Source organism: Eriocheir sinensis, chromosome 63 (genome assembly GCF_024679095.1).
Source record: "Eriocheir sinensis breed Jianghai 21 chromosome 63, ASM2467909v1, whole genome shotgun sequence".
NCBI classification, from domain to species: Eukaryota; Metazoa; Arthropoda; class Malacostraca; order Decapoda; family Varunidae; genus Eriocheir; species Eriocheir sinensis.
Window position 1 is genome coordinate 9,070,031 of NC_066571.1, and position 16,607 is coordinate 9,086,637.

At 44.3% G+C, this 16,607-nt stretch overlaps 1 protein-coding gene across 1 annotated transcript in view; it reads left to right on the plus strand.

Moving 5' to 3' along the window:
* LOC126986795 (nephrin-like) overlaps nt 1–16,607 on the plus strand; it is a 57,253-nt gene that overhangs the window by 10,310 nt on the left and 30,336 nt on the right. The window contains exons 3-4 of the mRNA XM_050843166.1: nt 7,544–7,743; nt 10,975–11,112. Coding sequence (XP_050699123.1) covers nt 7,544–7,743; nt 10,975–11,112 — 338 coding nt within the window. The remainder of the gene's footprint in view (nt 1–7,543; nt 7,744–10,974; nt 11,113–16,607) is intronic.

Genomic DNA, 16,607 nt, shown 5'->3' on the forward strand with positions numbered 1-16,607 from the left:
ACATTCCTGAAAACTTAGAAATAATCTTGTTCAAAATAATAAACAATAATGGCGCGGGCATTTTGTGTTGTGGGTGCTACAGACCGGCACAAGGTCCAGCTGTGTTCAACTTTTTATTAAATAACATTGATAATATTATGACTGTAAATAAGTGTGACAACATTATTATAGTAGGGGACCTAAATCAGCGCACAGCACAAAGGGAGTTCGACAACTTACTTGCAGTGTACGACTTGGACAACTATGTTAACTTCCACACAGCCCGGAGCCTCGCTGGATCCTGTCGTCACTGACCTCCCTCCAAACACTGTGCAATGCCACCCGCTGGGCTATGTGGGTACCTCAGATCATGTGGCCGTTCTCGCCAAGGTGGCATTCAAGCGTCACCGGGAGGAGAGCACCACAAGGACTCTGTGGCGCTGGGGGGCAGCTGACTGGGGGAGGCTGCGCACAGCCCTGCAACAGCTGGACTGGGACGCGGTTCTGAGTGGCTTCGTGGAGCTGCAGGTGCACCAGTTCACTGAAGCTGTCCTCAAGGAGCAACACCGGTGGGTGCCACACCGCGAGCACAGATCCAAGCCGTCCGACCAGCCGTGGTTCGGGCCGAGGTGTCGTGCAGCATCAGACGCCAAACACCGCGCTTGGCTAACGTATAAGCGTAACCCAACTGCCTTCAACAAGAGGAGGCACAGGAAGCAGCAGCCCAATGCAAGACGCCCAGGCCTGGGCTAAGGACCAATGGGTGACTGCCACAAAAAACAAACTAAAAGGAGGCCAGGTAGGGAGCAAGCAGTGGTGGCACCTGGTTAAGGAACATCAAGGTGAGGTGCAAGAAGGCACAGTTCCGACCTTGAGAAGAGAGGATGGCACCATGGCACTGAACAATAAAGAAAAGTAGAGTTGTTTGCCAAGACTTTGCTGCCAAAATGACCGTCCTCACCCAGAAAAAGAGCCACCGACTCTCCTTCAGTTACAAAAGAAAAGTTGACAAGCCTCTCAACAACGGAGGTGGAGGTGTATCTGGCACTGAAGGCCTTAGACGCAGATAAGGCTGTTGGCCCGGACAATATCAGCCCCCGCCTCCTGCGTCAGTGTGCCAAGGAACTCGCTCTTCCCCTCTCCAAGATGTTCAACCAATGCCTTCATACCTCCACCTGGCCGCAGAAGTGGAAGACTAGCCATGTTGTTCCTGTGCACAAGAAGAACGACCGAACGGACGTGAGGAACTACAGGCCGGTGTCCCTCCTATCAGCAGTGGCAAAAGTGTTGGAGGAATAGTGGCTGAGCGGATCTCTAGACACCGGGATAGCCACGATCTGTTGAGTGCCAGGCAGTTCGGCTTCACGAAAACCGGTCAGCAGCCGATCTCCACCTACTACTATCCAACGAATGGAGTTCACAGCTGGACCAAGGAAGAGCCACTGCTGCTCTGGCACTAGACATTGAGGGCGCATTTGACCGAGTGTGGCACACCGCCCTATTAGAAAAAATGAGAGCAGCCGGATTGGAGGGAAAGCTTCTGTGCCTGATGGAAAATTACTTAGAGGAACGCCACCTTCAAGTGGTCCTGAATGGGCACAAGTCCTCCCCACAACGGATCCACGCCGGCGTGCCACAAGGCAGCGTCATCGGGCCACTTCTATGGAACATATACATAAATGACCTCCTCCATCTTGTTCCTAGTGCCAAAGCGTTCGCCGATGACATCACTTTGACTCACAAAATAGAGCCAGGAGGAGAGGCCCAGGCAGCACGCCAACTAAGAGCCACACTCCGGCGAATTGCAGATGGGGAGTAAGTGGCGTTAAGTTTGCCCCAGCAAAACTCAGCTGCTGGTAGTGTCCAGGACACCTGTGGATCTCCAGCTTGAATTTGAGGGACCAAGCTGACGCCACGTGAGGAAGTGGAGGTGCTGGGCCTCACATATGACTCCAAGCTGACCTTCCGCACGCACATCCAGCAGCTGGCAAGGGCAGCCTCACGAAGCTGACGTCCTACGCAGAATCTCCTGGCTGATGGACAGTCGAGGCGCGAGGTCTTATACAAGGCACAACCGATCCTCCCTTGAGGATTCGTGCCTCACGTGGGGGGGAGCTGCCCGGACCCCGCTCGCGCGCCTCGACAAGATCCAGGAGAGGGCGTGGAGGATCATCACGGATCGACTGCGGAGCACCTACCGACCCTGCAGACCCTCCAACACCGGCGAGACGTGGCTGGCCTCACCACTCTGTACAAAATACAGCAGGAGGAGTGGAGCACCTGAGGACGCTGCGCCAGCCAGGAGGTGACAGCCAACACCCGGTCAGCGGAGGCGGCACCCACGGCTCTGGTGGTGCAGCGATGCCGGACGACTCACTACCAGAGGCAGTTTATAAACACTTACGTGCATATATGGAACCGTCTCCTTGCGTCCGGTCAGCTGCCTCAGCAGTTCACACACCGGCAACAATATAAACTGTTTGTGAACCAGTGGCTGAACAATTTGTGAACAGGTTAGGCTTTAAGATAGGGGATACCAACTATGTTCCCTTTAGCCTACAAACTAGTGCCGCCATATAATGTAACGTTATAGGTACTAGGCCCTGATGTAACCAAGTGTCTGTGTAAATAAAAAAAATAAAAAAATAAAAAAAAGAGAGAGAGAGAGAGAGAGAGAGAGAGAGAGAGAGAGAGAGAGAGAGAGAGAGAGAGAGAGAGAGAGAGAGAGAGAGAGAGAGAGAGAGAGAGAGAGAGAGAGGGAGAAAAAAAAACCCAAAATCCTTCTCATTTCCTTCCCTTTCTTCTTCAAACAAGATGGAGAGAGAGAGAGAGAGAGAGAGAGAGAGAGAGAGAGAGAGAGAGAGAGAGAGAGAGAGAGAGAGAGAGAGAGAGAGAGAGAAGAAAAAACGAGAAAAACAAGATCACAGGTGGTTTTAATATCCTTCCTTCCCTTGACTTATTAACTGAACGAGAGGGAGAGAGGGAGGAGGAGATTTAGGAGGAGAAAAAGGAAGAAGAGAAGAAAGGAGGAAGAAAAGGAGAACAGGACTAAAGAAGAAGAGGAAGAAGATAAAAAGGAAAAACAACCTCTCACAAAACATTCTTATTTCCCTTCCTCTTCCTTCCTTCCTTCCATCTTTTAATTGAGAGAGAAGAAGGAAAATGAAGAGGAAAAGAGGAAAAGGAGAAGAGAATTTGACTAAAGAGGAAGAGGAGGAAGGAAAAACAGATTCTCACAAAACATTCTTATTTTCCTTCCTCTTCCTTCCTTCCTTCCTTCCATCTTCTAATTGAGAGAGAAGAAGGAAAAAAAGAGAAAAAGAGGAAAAGGAGAAGAGAATTTGACTAAAGAGGAAGAGGAAGAAGGAAAAACAGCCTCTCACAAAACATTCTTATTTCCTTCCTCTTCCTTCCTTCCTTCCTTCCATCTTCTAATTGAGAGAGAAGAAGGAAAATGAAGAGAAAAAGAGGAAAAGGAGAAGAGAACAGGACTAAAGAGGAAGAGGAAGAAGGAAAAACAGATTCTCCCAAAACATTCTTATTCCCTCTCTCCTCCTTCGTATCTTTCTCCAATATATATTAAAATAGAAGGAAGGAAAAAGAAGGAAACTGGAAAAAAATAAATCAGTTATCCATCTCTCCCTCTGTTAATAGACCGGACGAAAGGCAGAATGGGGAGAGGAAAAGAGAAGGAAAAGAATAAAAGAAAATACGAGGAAAGAGTAATAGAGAAGGAGAGAGAGAGAGAGAAAGACGAAAAATATGAAGAAGGAAAAAGAAGAAAAACAATATCTATTTTCCTTCCTTCCCTCCATTTGCACACCGGACGGAAGACAAGAAGAGGAGAGGAAAAGACAAGGAAAAACATGGAAGAAAATACGAGAAGAGGGAGAGAAGGAGAGAGGAAGGAAGAGGAAAAAGGACCAAGGAAAAGGAAAAAATATATATTGTCCTCTCCTCCCTCCATTTGCAATTCGAAGTAGAGGGAAGAGGTGGAGAGGAAAAGGAAAAGAAAGAAAACAAGAAAAACATTGTACAGGAGAAAGGAGGAGTATATAAAACAGAACAAAAAAGGAAAAGAGGAAAAAAAGGAGAAAAAAAAGAGAGCCCTCCCTCCCTCCCTCCTCTTGGAAACTGAACGAAAGAGAAGAAGCAAAGAGGGAAACAATAGGAATAGCACGGAAGAAAATACGAAGAAGAAGAAGAAAGGGAGAAAGATGGAAGAAATAAAAGAAGAAAAAAAGATTATCAAGAACTGTAATATCTATCTTTCCTCCTCCTCCTCCTCCTCCTCCTCCTTTCCTCCCTCCACTTGCAGATTGAACGAAAGGGAAAAGAAGAAAGAAAAGGTAGAAGAAAAGGAGGGAGAAGAAAATATGGAAGAGAAAGAGGAAGAGAGATAACAAGCCACTCTTTCAACGTTCATTTCCACCCCTTTTCTTTCTTTCCTCCCTTCCTAAAACATTCCTCGAGAAGTGAAGAGAGAAAAAAGGGGAGGGAGAAAAAAAGATGTCAGGGAGAAAACTGTGGAAATAAAAGGAAGAAGAAGAGAGAGAGAGAGAGTTAAAGTAAATAAAAAAAAGAAAAACAACATGAGGCTGAAACTGCAATATCCTTCCATCCTTTCTCCTTTCCACTTGAAGACCGGACGAAAGGCGAGAAGTGGAAGAGAAAGAGAAAAAGAAAAAGACCCTAAAAAATAAAGAAGTAGAGAGAGAGAGAGAGAGAGAGAGAGAGAGAGAGAGAGAGAGAGAGAGAGAGAGAGAGAGAGAGAGAGAGAGAGAGAGAGAGAGAGAGAGAGAGAGAGAGAGAGAGAGAGAGAGAGAGAGAGAGAGAGAGAGGTGACCTTTTCTGCATCCTTTTTATGAACCCTTGAAAAAATATATATATCCAGAACTACAACATCCTTCCAGCCTCCGTCCCTCCACCCTTCCACTTTGAACGATGAAAAGGAAAGTAATAAAAACAAAACAAAAAGATAATAAAGAGGAGAGAGAACGAGAGAGAGCGAGAGAGAGAACGGAGGAATGAAAGGACACAAAAAAAGGGGAGAATGTGAAGGAGGATAAAGAAGGAAAGAAAAAAGGAATAAAGATATGAAGAAAAGATGTAGAGGAGAAATGAGAACAAGAAAATCTAGCAAAAAAAAAGGAGAGGAGATTGGAAACAGCAAATCCGGTTCAGTAAAATCCCTTCCTGTCTCTTGCTCTCAGAATAGACAGCAGGGAGGGAGAGAGAGGGGAGTTAGCAGAGGGACGCGGAGGAAGAGAAGAGAAGCAGGAGGAAGAGGAGAAAATAGAATATACAGTAGGAAAAGTAGGAAGGAAAGGAGAAAGCCGCAAATGAGGAAAAAAGTAGGAAATTGGAAAAGTAAGAGGAAGAGGAAAATAATAGCAGGAAAAGAGGAAGGAAATAGGAAAATGGGAAAAATAGGAGGAAAAGGAGAAAATAGCAAATGAGGAAAAAAGTAGGAAATAGGAAAAGTAGAAGGAAAAGGAAAATAATAGCAGGAAAAGAGGAAGGAAATAGGAAAATGGGAAAAGTAGGAGGAAAAGGAGAAAATAGCAAATGAGGAAAAAAGTAGGAAATAGGAAAAGTAGAAGGAAGAGGAAAGATTAGTAGGAAAAGAGGAAGGAAGTAGGAAAATGAAAAAAATAGGAGGAAAAAGATAAAATAGCAAATGAGGAAAGGAGTAGGAAATAGGAAAAGTAAGAGGAAGAGGAAAATAATAGCAGGAAAAGAGGAAGGAAATAGGAAAATGGGAAAAGTAGGAGGAAAAGGAGAAAATAGCAAATGAGGAAAGGAGTAGGAAATAGGAAAAGTAAGAGGAAAAGGAAAATAATAGCAGGAAAAGAGGAAGGAAGTAGGAAAATGGGAAAAATAGGAGGAAAAGGAGAAAAAAGCAAATGAGGAAAAAAGTAGGAAATAGGAAAAGTAAGAGGAAGAGGAAAATAATAGCAGGAAAAGAGGAAGGAAGTAGGAAAATGGGAAAAGTAGAAGGAAAAGGAGAAAATAGCAAATGAGGAAAAAAGTAGGAATTTGGAAAAGTAAGAGGAAGAGGAAAATAATAGCAGGAAAAGAGGAAGGAAGTAGGAAAATGGGAAAAATAGGAGGAAAAGGAGAAAATAGCAAATGAGGAAAAAAGTAGGAAATAGGAAAAGTAGAAGGAAGAGGAAAATAATAGCAGGAAAAGAGGAAGAAAATAGGAAAATGGGAAAAGTAGGAAGGACACGAGAGAATAATAGAGAAGGAGAAAGGAAGAAAAGGAGGAAGAAATAGTAGATAAAAAAGAACGAAGAAGGAAAAAGAGATAGCCAGATAAATAGAAAGGAAGAAGAAAGCGTAACATTAAAAGAAAGAAAGAGAAAGAGGAAAATGTAACAGATAAAGAGGACGGAAGAAGGACGAGAAGAAAACATCAAATAAAGAGGAAGGAAGAAGAAGGAAACAGAAGGAAATAGAAAGAGAAAGAAATAACATAAAAGAGAAAGGAAGAGGAGAAAAAAGCAGGCTCGGGGGAGGAAGGAGGAAGCGGAGAAAGAAGGAAATAAAGAGGAATGAAGAAGAAGAAGAAGAGGAAAGAGGAAACAGTGGCAGGGAAAGAGGAAGAAGCCAAACAAAAAAAAACTCCAATATCCTTCCCGGCCTCTGTTTTTAAGTTAGCGAGCAGGATTTTTTTTTTTCTATTCTTTTTTCGAGTTGTCTCCACTACTGCAAAAAAAAAGTGATGGAATAAGAGGAAAAGGAGAAAAAAGGCAGGAAAGGAAGTAGAAGAGGACAAAAAAGGGCTTCAAATACCTTCATATCCTTCTCTTTTTTTACTTCAAGACTTGACAATAGACAGAAGAAGGAGAGCGTAGGAGAATAACAAGGGAAAGAGAGAGAGAGAGAGAGAGAGAGAGAGAGAGAGAGAGAGAGAGAGAGAGAGAGAGAGAGAGAGAGAGAGAGAGAGAGAGAGACACACAGAGAGAGAGAGAGAGAGAGAGAGAGAGAGAGAGAGAGAGAGAGAGAGAGAGAGAGAGAGAGAGAGAGAGAGAGAGAGAGAGAGAGAGAGAGAGAGAGAGAGAGAGAGAGAGAGAGAGAGAGAGAGAGAAGGAGGAGGAGGAGGAGGCCTAATGAAAGAGGAAGTAGAGAGAATTGGAAAGTCAAAAAAAGCAGAAAATTTGAAGGAAAAATAAATACCCTTCTCACTTGTCCTATTCGAGAGAGCAGAAGGAAAATAAGAAAAAAAGTAAAGCAAAAAAAAATCCTCACTTTCTTAATTTCCTTCCCCTCCTCTTCCTTCAGGCTAGACAGCAAATGGGAGGAGGAGGAGGAGGAGGAGGAGAAGGAGGAGGAAGAGGAAAGCCAGCAGTAGGAAACGGAGGAAAAAAAGGAGGAAATAAAAAGAAAAATATGGAAGGAAAATAAAAAATAAAAAAATCCCTTCTCAGCCGGTCCTAATCTTCTTTCAGACCCGACAATAAAGAAGAATAAAGAAAAAAGAAAAAGAAAAGAAAGCAGAAACAAAACAAAAAATCCTCATCTCACTCTCTCCTAACCTCCTTCCTCTCCCCTCCTTCAGGTTGGACAGCAGGCAGGCGGAGGAGAGTCAGTGGTGGGACAAGGGAAGGCTGGGAACGCGGGCGACGCTTCAGGTGGGCGGCTCGCTAGCCCTGCTTCACCTGGCGCCGCTCAACCCCCGCGACCAAGGCCTTTATACCTGCAGGGCCGACTTCAGGAGCCAGCCGACCAAGACCACGCGCGTCAACCTCACACTAATCGGTACGTGAAGGTGATTGGAGGATGATTAGTGATTGGGTGATTGGTGATTGGAAGGTGATTGGTGAGGGATTAGTGATTTGGTGATTGGAATGGGATAAGTGATTAGAAGGTGATTGAGGTGAGATTAGTGATTGGGAGGTGACTGGTGATTTAATTTTGATTGGTGATTGGAAGGTGATTTGAGTTTGGTGATTAGTGATTGGAAGGTGATTGGTGACTGAGGTGAGATTGGTGATTGGTGATGAAGTTTGATTAGTGACTGATATGTGATTGTTGCTTTGAGTAAAATTGATTGGTGCGTGAAGGGGATTAGAAGGGGATTGGTGATTAAGATTATGATTGGTAATTGATTCTTCTGTTCATTTTCCTTTATCCTTTCTTTCCCTCCTTTTCACTCGCCTCTTTTCTTTCTTTTTTCTTTCTTTTTTCCTTTTTTCCTTTTTTTCCTGTCCATCTCTCGCTTGTTTTCCATATTAACTTTCTTTCCTGATTCTTTCTTTATTTTCCCTCCTCCTTTCTTCCCCTCTTTCTTATTCTCCGTTATTATTTTCCTTCTTTCTTTTCTTATCTTTTCTTTTTTTTTCTTGTCCAAATCGTGTGTGTGTGTTTGTTTGTGACGTTTGATTGGCAGGTGATTAGATGTTGTTGTTGTTGTTGTTGTTTTTCTTGCCTGTTCCCTCTTCTTCTCTTCTTCCTTTCTTCTTTTTTGTCCTCTCTCCTTCTTCTTCCTTCCCTTAATTATGATTCTTTTGCTTGCCCTTATTCTTGTTTGTTTGTTTGTTTGTTTTCGTCTCCCCTCTTCTTTTCCTTCGTCCTCTCTCTCCTTCTTCTTCCCTTTATTCTCATTCTTCTGATTCCTCTTATTCTTTGTTTGTTCGTTTGTTTGTGTCTTTCTCGTTTTTTTTTTTCTTTTCTCAGTTTCCTTCAAATTTCTCCTCTTTATTTTTTCCTCTTTTTTTTATATTTCCCTTCCTTCTTAATTATTTTTACTCTTCTTTTTCATTTCTTCTTCTTCTTCTTCTTCTCTTTCCTTGTGTCCTCAAAATCCTTCTTTATTTTCTCTCCTCTTTTTATTTCTCTTTCCTCTTTTTTCTTATTTTTCTTGTTTTTTATCTTTCATGTTCTTTCATTTCTTCTCTCTATTATCTTGTCTTCTTCTATATTTCTCTTTACTCGTGTTTTCTCTTATTCTCTTCTTTCTTCTTTCTTTTCTTCATATTTTCTTCCCTTCGTGTGTCCTCCTTTCTCCTCTCTTTCTCCCTTTTCTCTTTTTCTTATTTTTTCGTTTCTTATCTTCCAAATTCTTCTCTTTTTATGTCTCTTCTTTTCTCTCGGTTCTCTCTTTTTGTCTTCGTTTTTTCTTCTCCTCCTCTTTATTCTCATTCTTCTTATTCCTTCCTTCTTTTCCTTATTTTCTTTGGTCTTTTTCTTCTTGTCCTTCCATTCTCATCTTCTTCCTTCTGTTTATTATGGCTCTTTATTTTTTCTTCTTCTTCCTCTTCGTTTTCTTTTCTTCATTTTCAATTTGACGCTGATGTTTTTTTTTCTTCGCTTCTCGTTTTTCTTTTTCATTTTCTTATTTTTCTTTATTTTTTCGTCCTTCACTTTAGCCTTGTCTTACCACCATCCAATTATTTCCTTCCTCATTTTCTTCTTCCTCTTCCTCCTCCTCCTCTTCCTCCTCCTCCTCCTTCTATTTTTTTTTTTTTGCTTCCATTTTCTTTTCTTTTGTTTTTGTTTTGTTTTCTTAATTTTCTCCTCGTTCTCCATCTTCTTTTTTTTTCCTCTTCTTCTTCCTCCTCCTCCTCCTCCTTCTCCTCTTCCCCTTCCCTTTCTCCTCTCCCTTCACCTTCTTCTCCTATTCTGTTTTTATTTTTATTTTTCTTGTTTTCTAAGTTATCAATTTTTCCTCCTCCTCCTTCTCCTTCTCCTCCATCTTCTCTTCCTCCTCCTCCTCCTCCTCGACATGTGTTTCCTCTCTCTTCCCCTCGCATCTTCCCTTCCCTTCATCTACTTCTTCCCCTTATTCCTTCCCTTCTTGTCTTCCCCTCTTCTATCCCCTCTTACACTTTCCCTTCTTCCCTTCCTGAGCCTCCTCGTGTCTTCCCTCTCTCTCTCTCTCTCTCTCTCTCTCTCTCTCTCTCTCTCTCTCTCTCTCTATCTATCTATCTATCTATCTATCTATCTATCCCTCTTTCCCGTCATTCTGAAATTCGTTTTAGTCTTATTGTGGTTTGTGTGGTAGTAGTAGTAGTAGTAGGAGGAGGAGGAGGAGGAAGAGGTGGTGGAGGGGGAGGAGGGGGAGAGGATCCAATACCACAAAACACAATCGAATCCTTTTAAAGGGAGGAGAGAGAGAGGATTCGCTGAGGTTCCTTTGATGTCGTAACTGATGGGGGGGAAGAAGGGGACGGGGGGGAAGGGGGAAGGGGGGGGGTGACTGGTTGATTCGAGGAAGGGTCTTGAATTATCTGTCCACCCCATGCTATTGATCTTTACCTGTCTGTCTGTCTGTCTGTCTGTCTTGATGTATGCCCCCAATCCCTTCCTGCCTGTCTGTCTGTTATTCTCGTATTCTGTCTGTTTTTGTTGTAGTTGTTGTTGTTGTTTTGGTATTTTCTGGTAACGTGAGCTGTCTATCTGCCTGTCTGTCTGTCTCTCTGTTTGTCTGTCTAGTTTTCTCTCTGTCAGTGTCTAAAATTCTTCCATCCCAGCCCCATCAATACTATTCTGTCTGTTTCTCCGTCTGTCTGTCTGTTATCCACCCTGTCTTCAACTCCCTCAACACACCAGTACCCCTTGTAACCTGTCTGTTTGTCTGTCTGCCTGTCTGTCTGTCTGTCTGTCTGTCTGTGTCCCATCATTACACTACCACTAACACCAACCTGTCTGTCTGTCTATCTCTCTGTCTTCCAATGTATGTATGTTGTCTGGCTGTCTATTTCTCTGTCTACCTATGTATGTATGTATATATGTATGTAAGTATGTATGTATGTATGTATGTATGTTTTAATCAACCCTGACGTCACACTACCACCTAACCACTTACCTGTCTGTCTGTGTCCCCCCCCCCACCCTCACACTACCACCAGCACTAACCCGTCCGTCCGTCTGTCTGTCCGTCCGTCTGTCTGTCTGTCTGGATGGATGGATGGATGGATGTCACTCTCCCTCACACCAACACCCAACACCACTAACCCGTCCGTCCGTCTGTCTGTCTGTCTCCTGCAGTGCCCCCGTCCAGCGTGAGCGTGGTCATCGGGGAGTACGCGGAGGTCGAGGGGGGCGCCGCGCCGCTCCAGACAAGCTCCGTGGTGGGCCCCTACCTGTTGGGCGACGTGGTGCAGCTTACCTGTGTGGCCCATGGAGGTGAGGAGGGGATCGGACAAGGGGGTGGGGGGGATTTTGTTTCATGATACAGAAAGGTGAGGAGGGTCTGTGGCAGGGGGGGGGGGCGGGGCTGCAAGGGGAGAGATAATTTGTTTTCTGGCACTGGGAGGTGATAAAGGGCTGTGGGAGGGGGAGTTTAGAGGGGGATACTTTGTTTTGTGGGACAGGGAGGTGAGGAAAGGCTGTGGCGGAGGGGGGGGGGGGGGGACTGCAAGGGGCGTGATACTGTGGATAGCTGTGGCAGGGGAAGTATAGAGGGGGGATACTTGCTTTTGTGGCACAGGGAGGTGAGGAAGAGCCGTGGCAGGGGGAGTATAGAGGGGGCATACTTTGTTTTGCGGCACAGGGGGGTGAGGAAAGGCTGTGGCAGGGGGCGGGGGGGGGGGCTGCAAGGGGCGTGATACTTTGTTTTATGGTACAGGGAGGCTAGGAAGAGCTGTGGATGTGGTTTTACTCTTTTTACTCTTTTGTAAGATTGGAGTGTCCGCGAGGTCTATTTTTACTTTTTTTAAGGAGGGTAGGAAGCAGGGTTGCCAAATTACTCAAAATAATCTTTTTATAGTACCAGGGCCCAAAATGCCCAAAAAACACACAGAACACAAAACGAAATAAAAGTAAGTTAGTCGTTAAAACTTTACTTATTGGCGTTTGTTTGCGATAGCTGTGACTCAGAAACCGGAAAATACGACGTGCTGAGTGTCTGAGTACGATAATTTGGTAACCCTGGTAGGAAGGTTGGCCTGACCTCGAGGGTATGGCGCAGCTCTTGGGGCCGGGTACGTAGAGCAAGGCTTCGATTTTGTACCCTGCGAGCACCTTGGTAATGCCGTGACCTTTCTCTCGGTTTCCATCGCCGCGGGGACCCGAGTGTTACATGTATACCTCAGTTGCAGCCTTCGGGAGCCTGCGTTGACCTCCTCCTCTCCCTTCTCCTTCTTCTTCCCCTCCTGTTCTCTTGATTTCTTCGATTTTCTGAGTTTGATTAATTTTCTCCTTTTCCATCTTTTCTGGTGATGATAATGAGCGGGAGTGACTAAAAGGGTTTCTTGGGAGTCAGTTCTTACCCTTATATAAGTTTGTATGAGCTGTGGTCGGATAGAGTCGGTCTGTCGGCAATCTCTTCATGGGCCATCACCCGAGAGAGGCCCGTGGTTCCTTTGCGGAGGGACAAAATCTTGAAACCACAACAACAACATGAACAACAACAACAACAACAACAACTCTGACTTTACTCTTGGTCTGAATCGCTAGAGGAACTGCAGTGCTTCGAGTCCTCCAAGTCATGTCTCTTTAACCAGGATGCGTCACGCTTTTACCTCGGCCGCCCACAACACGGACACCAAGAACGAACAGGAGCCGCGGGGGAGGGAGAAAATATCGGGAACACGTCTGGCCTCCGTCGACACTGCGTCCACCACTATATTTGTCTTCAGGGAGCTTGGAAACGCATCAAATTCTCACGCTTTCACGTCGACCATCAGCCACAATACGAACTTCAAGAACGAACAAGACCGCCGAGGGAGGGAGGATATATGAGCGGTAACACGTTTTTTATTTTTTTTTTTTCTTTCTTTCTTTTTTTACAACAAAGGAGACGGCTCAAGGGCAACAAAAAGAGTGTAAAGCGAAAAGCCCGCTACTCACCGCTCCCACAACAGACAAAAGTAAAGAGTAGCCAAAATAGAGGTCAATTTCGGGTGGAGAGGTGTCTTGATACACTTCTTGAAAGAGGTCAAGTCATGGGCAGGAGGAAATGCACACGAAGGAAGGCTGTTACAGAGTTTACCAGTGTAAGGGATGAAAGAGTGAAGATGCTGGTTAACTCTTGCATAAGGGGTTTGGACAGTATAGGGATGAACTAGAGTAGAAAGTCGAGTGCAACGGGGCTTTCGTCGGTACCCCGTTCACGATATTTGGGTTTAGAGAGCTTGGAAACGCTTCATAAGTCTTCACTCTTTCACATCAGCCATCACCAACAACTCGAACTCCAAGACGAGGAAGGAATAGGACCGGGGACACGTTTGGCTTCGTCGGTACCCCGTTCACGACATTTGGGTTTAGAGATCTTGAAAACGCTTTAAATGTCTTCACGCTTTCATCTCAGCCATCAGCGACAACCCGAACTCCAAAAACGAGGAAGACCAGGAACACGTTTGGCTTCATCGGTACTCCGGCAATCACGATACTTGGCTTCAGGAGGTTCGGATTCACTCACTCGAAGTTTCAATCAGTTTCTTTGTTTGTTTCTGTTTCATCTCTCGGGTCCAGACTGACTGACTGAGACGCCGCGAGAGTCCGTAAAACGTCCAACCCACGCCTTGCCGGGATTCACTTCGACGTGTTGCATTGACTTCGTGGATTCCTTAAGGAGTTTTAGTTTCTTTGTTTGTGGGTTGGTATGTTTGTTTTATCACTGTCCCTCGTGTGTGTGTGTGTGTGGGGGGGAGGTGTAGGTGTGGGTGTGAGTGGGGAGGGGGGGGAAGATGGCGTCAATCTCGCTTGTATTTCCCGCGAGGTGAAGGACAAGGTGGCAAGGATTCATTTTCGAGTAGTTGAGAGAGAGAGAGAGAGAGAGAGAGAGAGAGAGATTTTTTTATCCTTTATATTCCTCTTCTTTATCCTCTATCTTCTTTTTTTATCTTTTTTCTTCTACTGCTTCTCTTATTCTCTTTCCTTTTCTTCTCTTCTCTTCCACCCTCTGCGCCTTCTTCAGACAGACAGACTCCCAAAAGATTACAATGTCCATCTCTTCATCTTCACCTCATTTTCCTACCCGTTAACAGACAGATATTTCATTTATGGACTGAGTTGAGTTTAGGCTTTTCGTCTCATCAACTTCTTCCAGTGTAAGGGATGAAAGAGTGAAGATGCTGGTTAACTCTTGCATAAGGGTTTTGGACAGTATAGGGATGAGCTAGAGTAGAAAGTCGAGTGCAACGGCCTCCTCTTATTGACCTCTCAAACTACCCCGCACTGTTGCTTCTCTCTCTACTATCGATACTTTCATGCTGACTGCTCTTCTGAACCTTATATGCCTCACCCTTCGCGCGGTCCATCTTCACACGACTTTTAACTCCAGCTCATCCATATACTGTCCAATTCGCTTATGCAAGAGTTCTCCAGCATCTCCACTCTTTCACCCCTTTCGCTGGTAATCTCTGGACCAGCCTTTGCTAACCTGTATGCCTCACCCTTCGCGCGGTCCATCTTCACACGACTTTTAACTCCAGCTCATCCTTATACTGTCCAATTCGCTTATGCAAGAGTTCTCCAGCATCTTCAATCCTTCATCCCTTTCGCTGGTAATCTGTGGACCAGCCTTTGCTAACCTGTATGCCTCACCCTTCTCGCGGTCCATCTTCACACGACTTTAACTCCAGCCATCCATCCAGCAGGCAAAAGTTCCTCAAATCTCCTGTTTGCCTTATTAAGCAAAAAGGGATTAGCTCCTTGTGTGTGTGTGTGTGTGTGTGTGTGTGTGTGTGTGTGTGTGTGTGTCGAGCCCTTTTAGTGAGAAAGTTTAAAGTTTCCTTCTGAGAGAGAGAGAGAGAGAGAGAGAGAGAGAGAGAGAGAGAGAGAGAGAGAGCATTTTCCTAAGTGAATGAATACGTCTTCTGGGAAAGGACCATGTGAGAGATGTAAGTCATTCCAGGAGGAGGAGGAGGAGGAGGAGGAGGAGGAGGAGGAGGAAGAAGAGGAAGAGGAAGAGGCCGTACCAAATGTAAGTTGTGCGTGTTTGTGAGCGTCTGTGTGTGTGTGTGTGTGTGTGTGTGTGTGTGTGTGCCTTTCATTAGCCTTTGACACACACACACACACCAGCTCATAAGGGAAAAAAAACTCCCTAGACGATGCTTTGAAGCCACTCACTCACTCACTCACTCATTAACACTCATTCACTCACCCACTCACTCACTCACTAACACTCACTCACTCACCCACGAAAAGACATAAAAAGAAGACAAATTTAGAAGCAAGGAAGGAAATAACACAAGAAAGAAGGAAAGATAGATAGAAAGAGAGGGAAGAAAGGAAGAAAAAAACACGAAAGAAAAAATCTAGAAAGAGGAAAAGAAGGGAAGGAAGGAAGGAAGGAAAGGAACAAAGATAGGAATAAAAATGAACAGAGGTAAAAATGAAAGTAAAAATAAAGAAGGAAGAGACGAAGTAGGAAAACAGGGAGGAAGAAGTCTAGAGGAAGGAAGGAAGGAAGGAAGGAAGAGATAGTAAACGAGGGAATAAGGAAGGAAGAGGAAGATGTCAAGGAGATGAATATATGTATGAGATCATGATGAAAGGAGGAATGGAGAGAAGAGAGGAAGAGAAGCTGCTAATTAGTTAATGGGAGGAAGGGAAAAGAGGAAGAAGGAAGGAAGGAAGAAGGAAGTCAGCATCAGAAGAAGGAAAGAAGAAAGGGAAATGGAAGGAGAAGGAAGAGAGAGAAAGTGATGAAGGAATTAAGGAGGGAGAGGGAAAGAGGAAAGGAAGGGAGAGAAAGGGTTGAAGGAATTAAGGAGGGAGAGAGAGGGAGAGGGAAAGAGGAAAGGAAGGGAGAGAAAGGGATGAAGGAGATCAGAAGAGGAGGAGAAATTGGGGAAGGAAAAAGAGGAAGAAAGGAAGGAGGAGAGAAAAGAGAAAGAAGTTAAAAAGAAGAGAGGAAAAGAAAGAAATCGTGCAAAGGAAAAGGAAGGAAGGGAGAGAAAGGAATAAAGGAACTGACAAGGAGGGAGGAGAAAATGAGAAATGAGAAAGAGAGAAATAAAAAAAAATGGGGAAAGGAAAAGAGAATGAAATGAAGGAATAAAGGAAAACAGAAGGAGAAGGAGAAGAAAAGAAATGGAGAGAAGGAAAATCAGGAAAAAAGAAAGACAGATAAAAAGAAAAAGGACAAAAGAAGGAAGAAAGAAATTAAGTGAATCAGAAACAAGGAATTAAGGAAGGAAATTTAAAATGGAGATAACGGAAAAAAATAAAGAAGAAAAGAGAGGAAGAAGAAAGGCTGGAAAAGTGAGATAAGAAGAGAATTTGATATGCAAGGAGAGGAGGAAGGAAGGGAGATAAGAAAGAGAGCAAGACAGACAGACAGAGACAGCGGAATATAAAAAAAAGGAGGAAAAAAGGAAAGAAAAAAGGAGAGAAGAGACGGAAAGAAGGAAGTTAACAAGAGGAGAGGAGGGAAGGAAGAAGGGAGGGAGAGAGGAACGAGAGAGAGAGTATGAGTGTTTCATCTTTTTCTTTTCTTCTTTCTCTTCTTCTTCCTCTTCCTCTTCCTCCCTTCTCATAAATTCTCTCCATCCATCACAGTTTATCATTTTTTCCTCTCATCATCTCCTCTTTGTCCATCACACATTTCATCTTATCTCATCTCTTCCATCATACTTTTATCCTCCTCCTCCTCCTCCTCCTCCTCCTCCTCCTCCTTCCCACTGAGGACAAAACAAACAACCACCAAGACCAGTAATAACAAAATCCTGCAA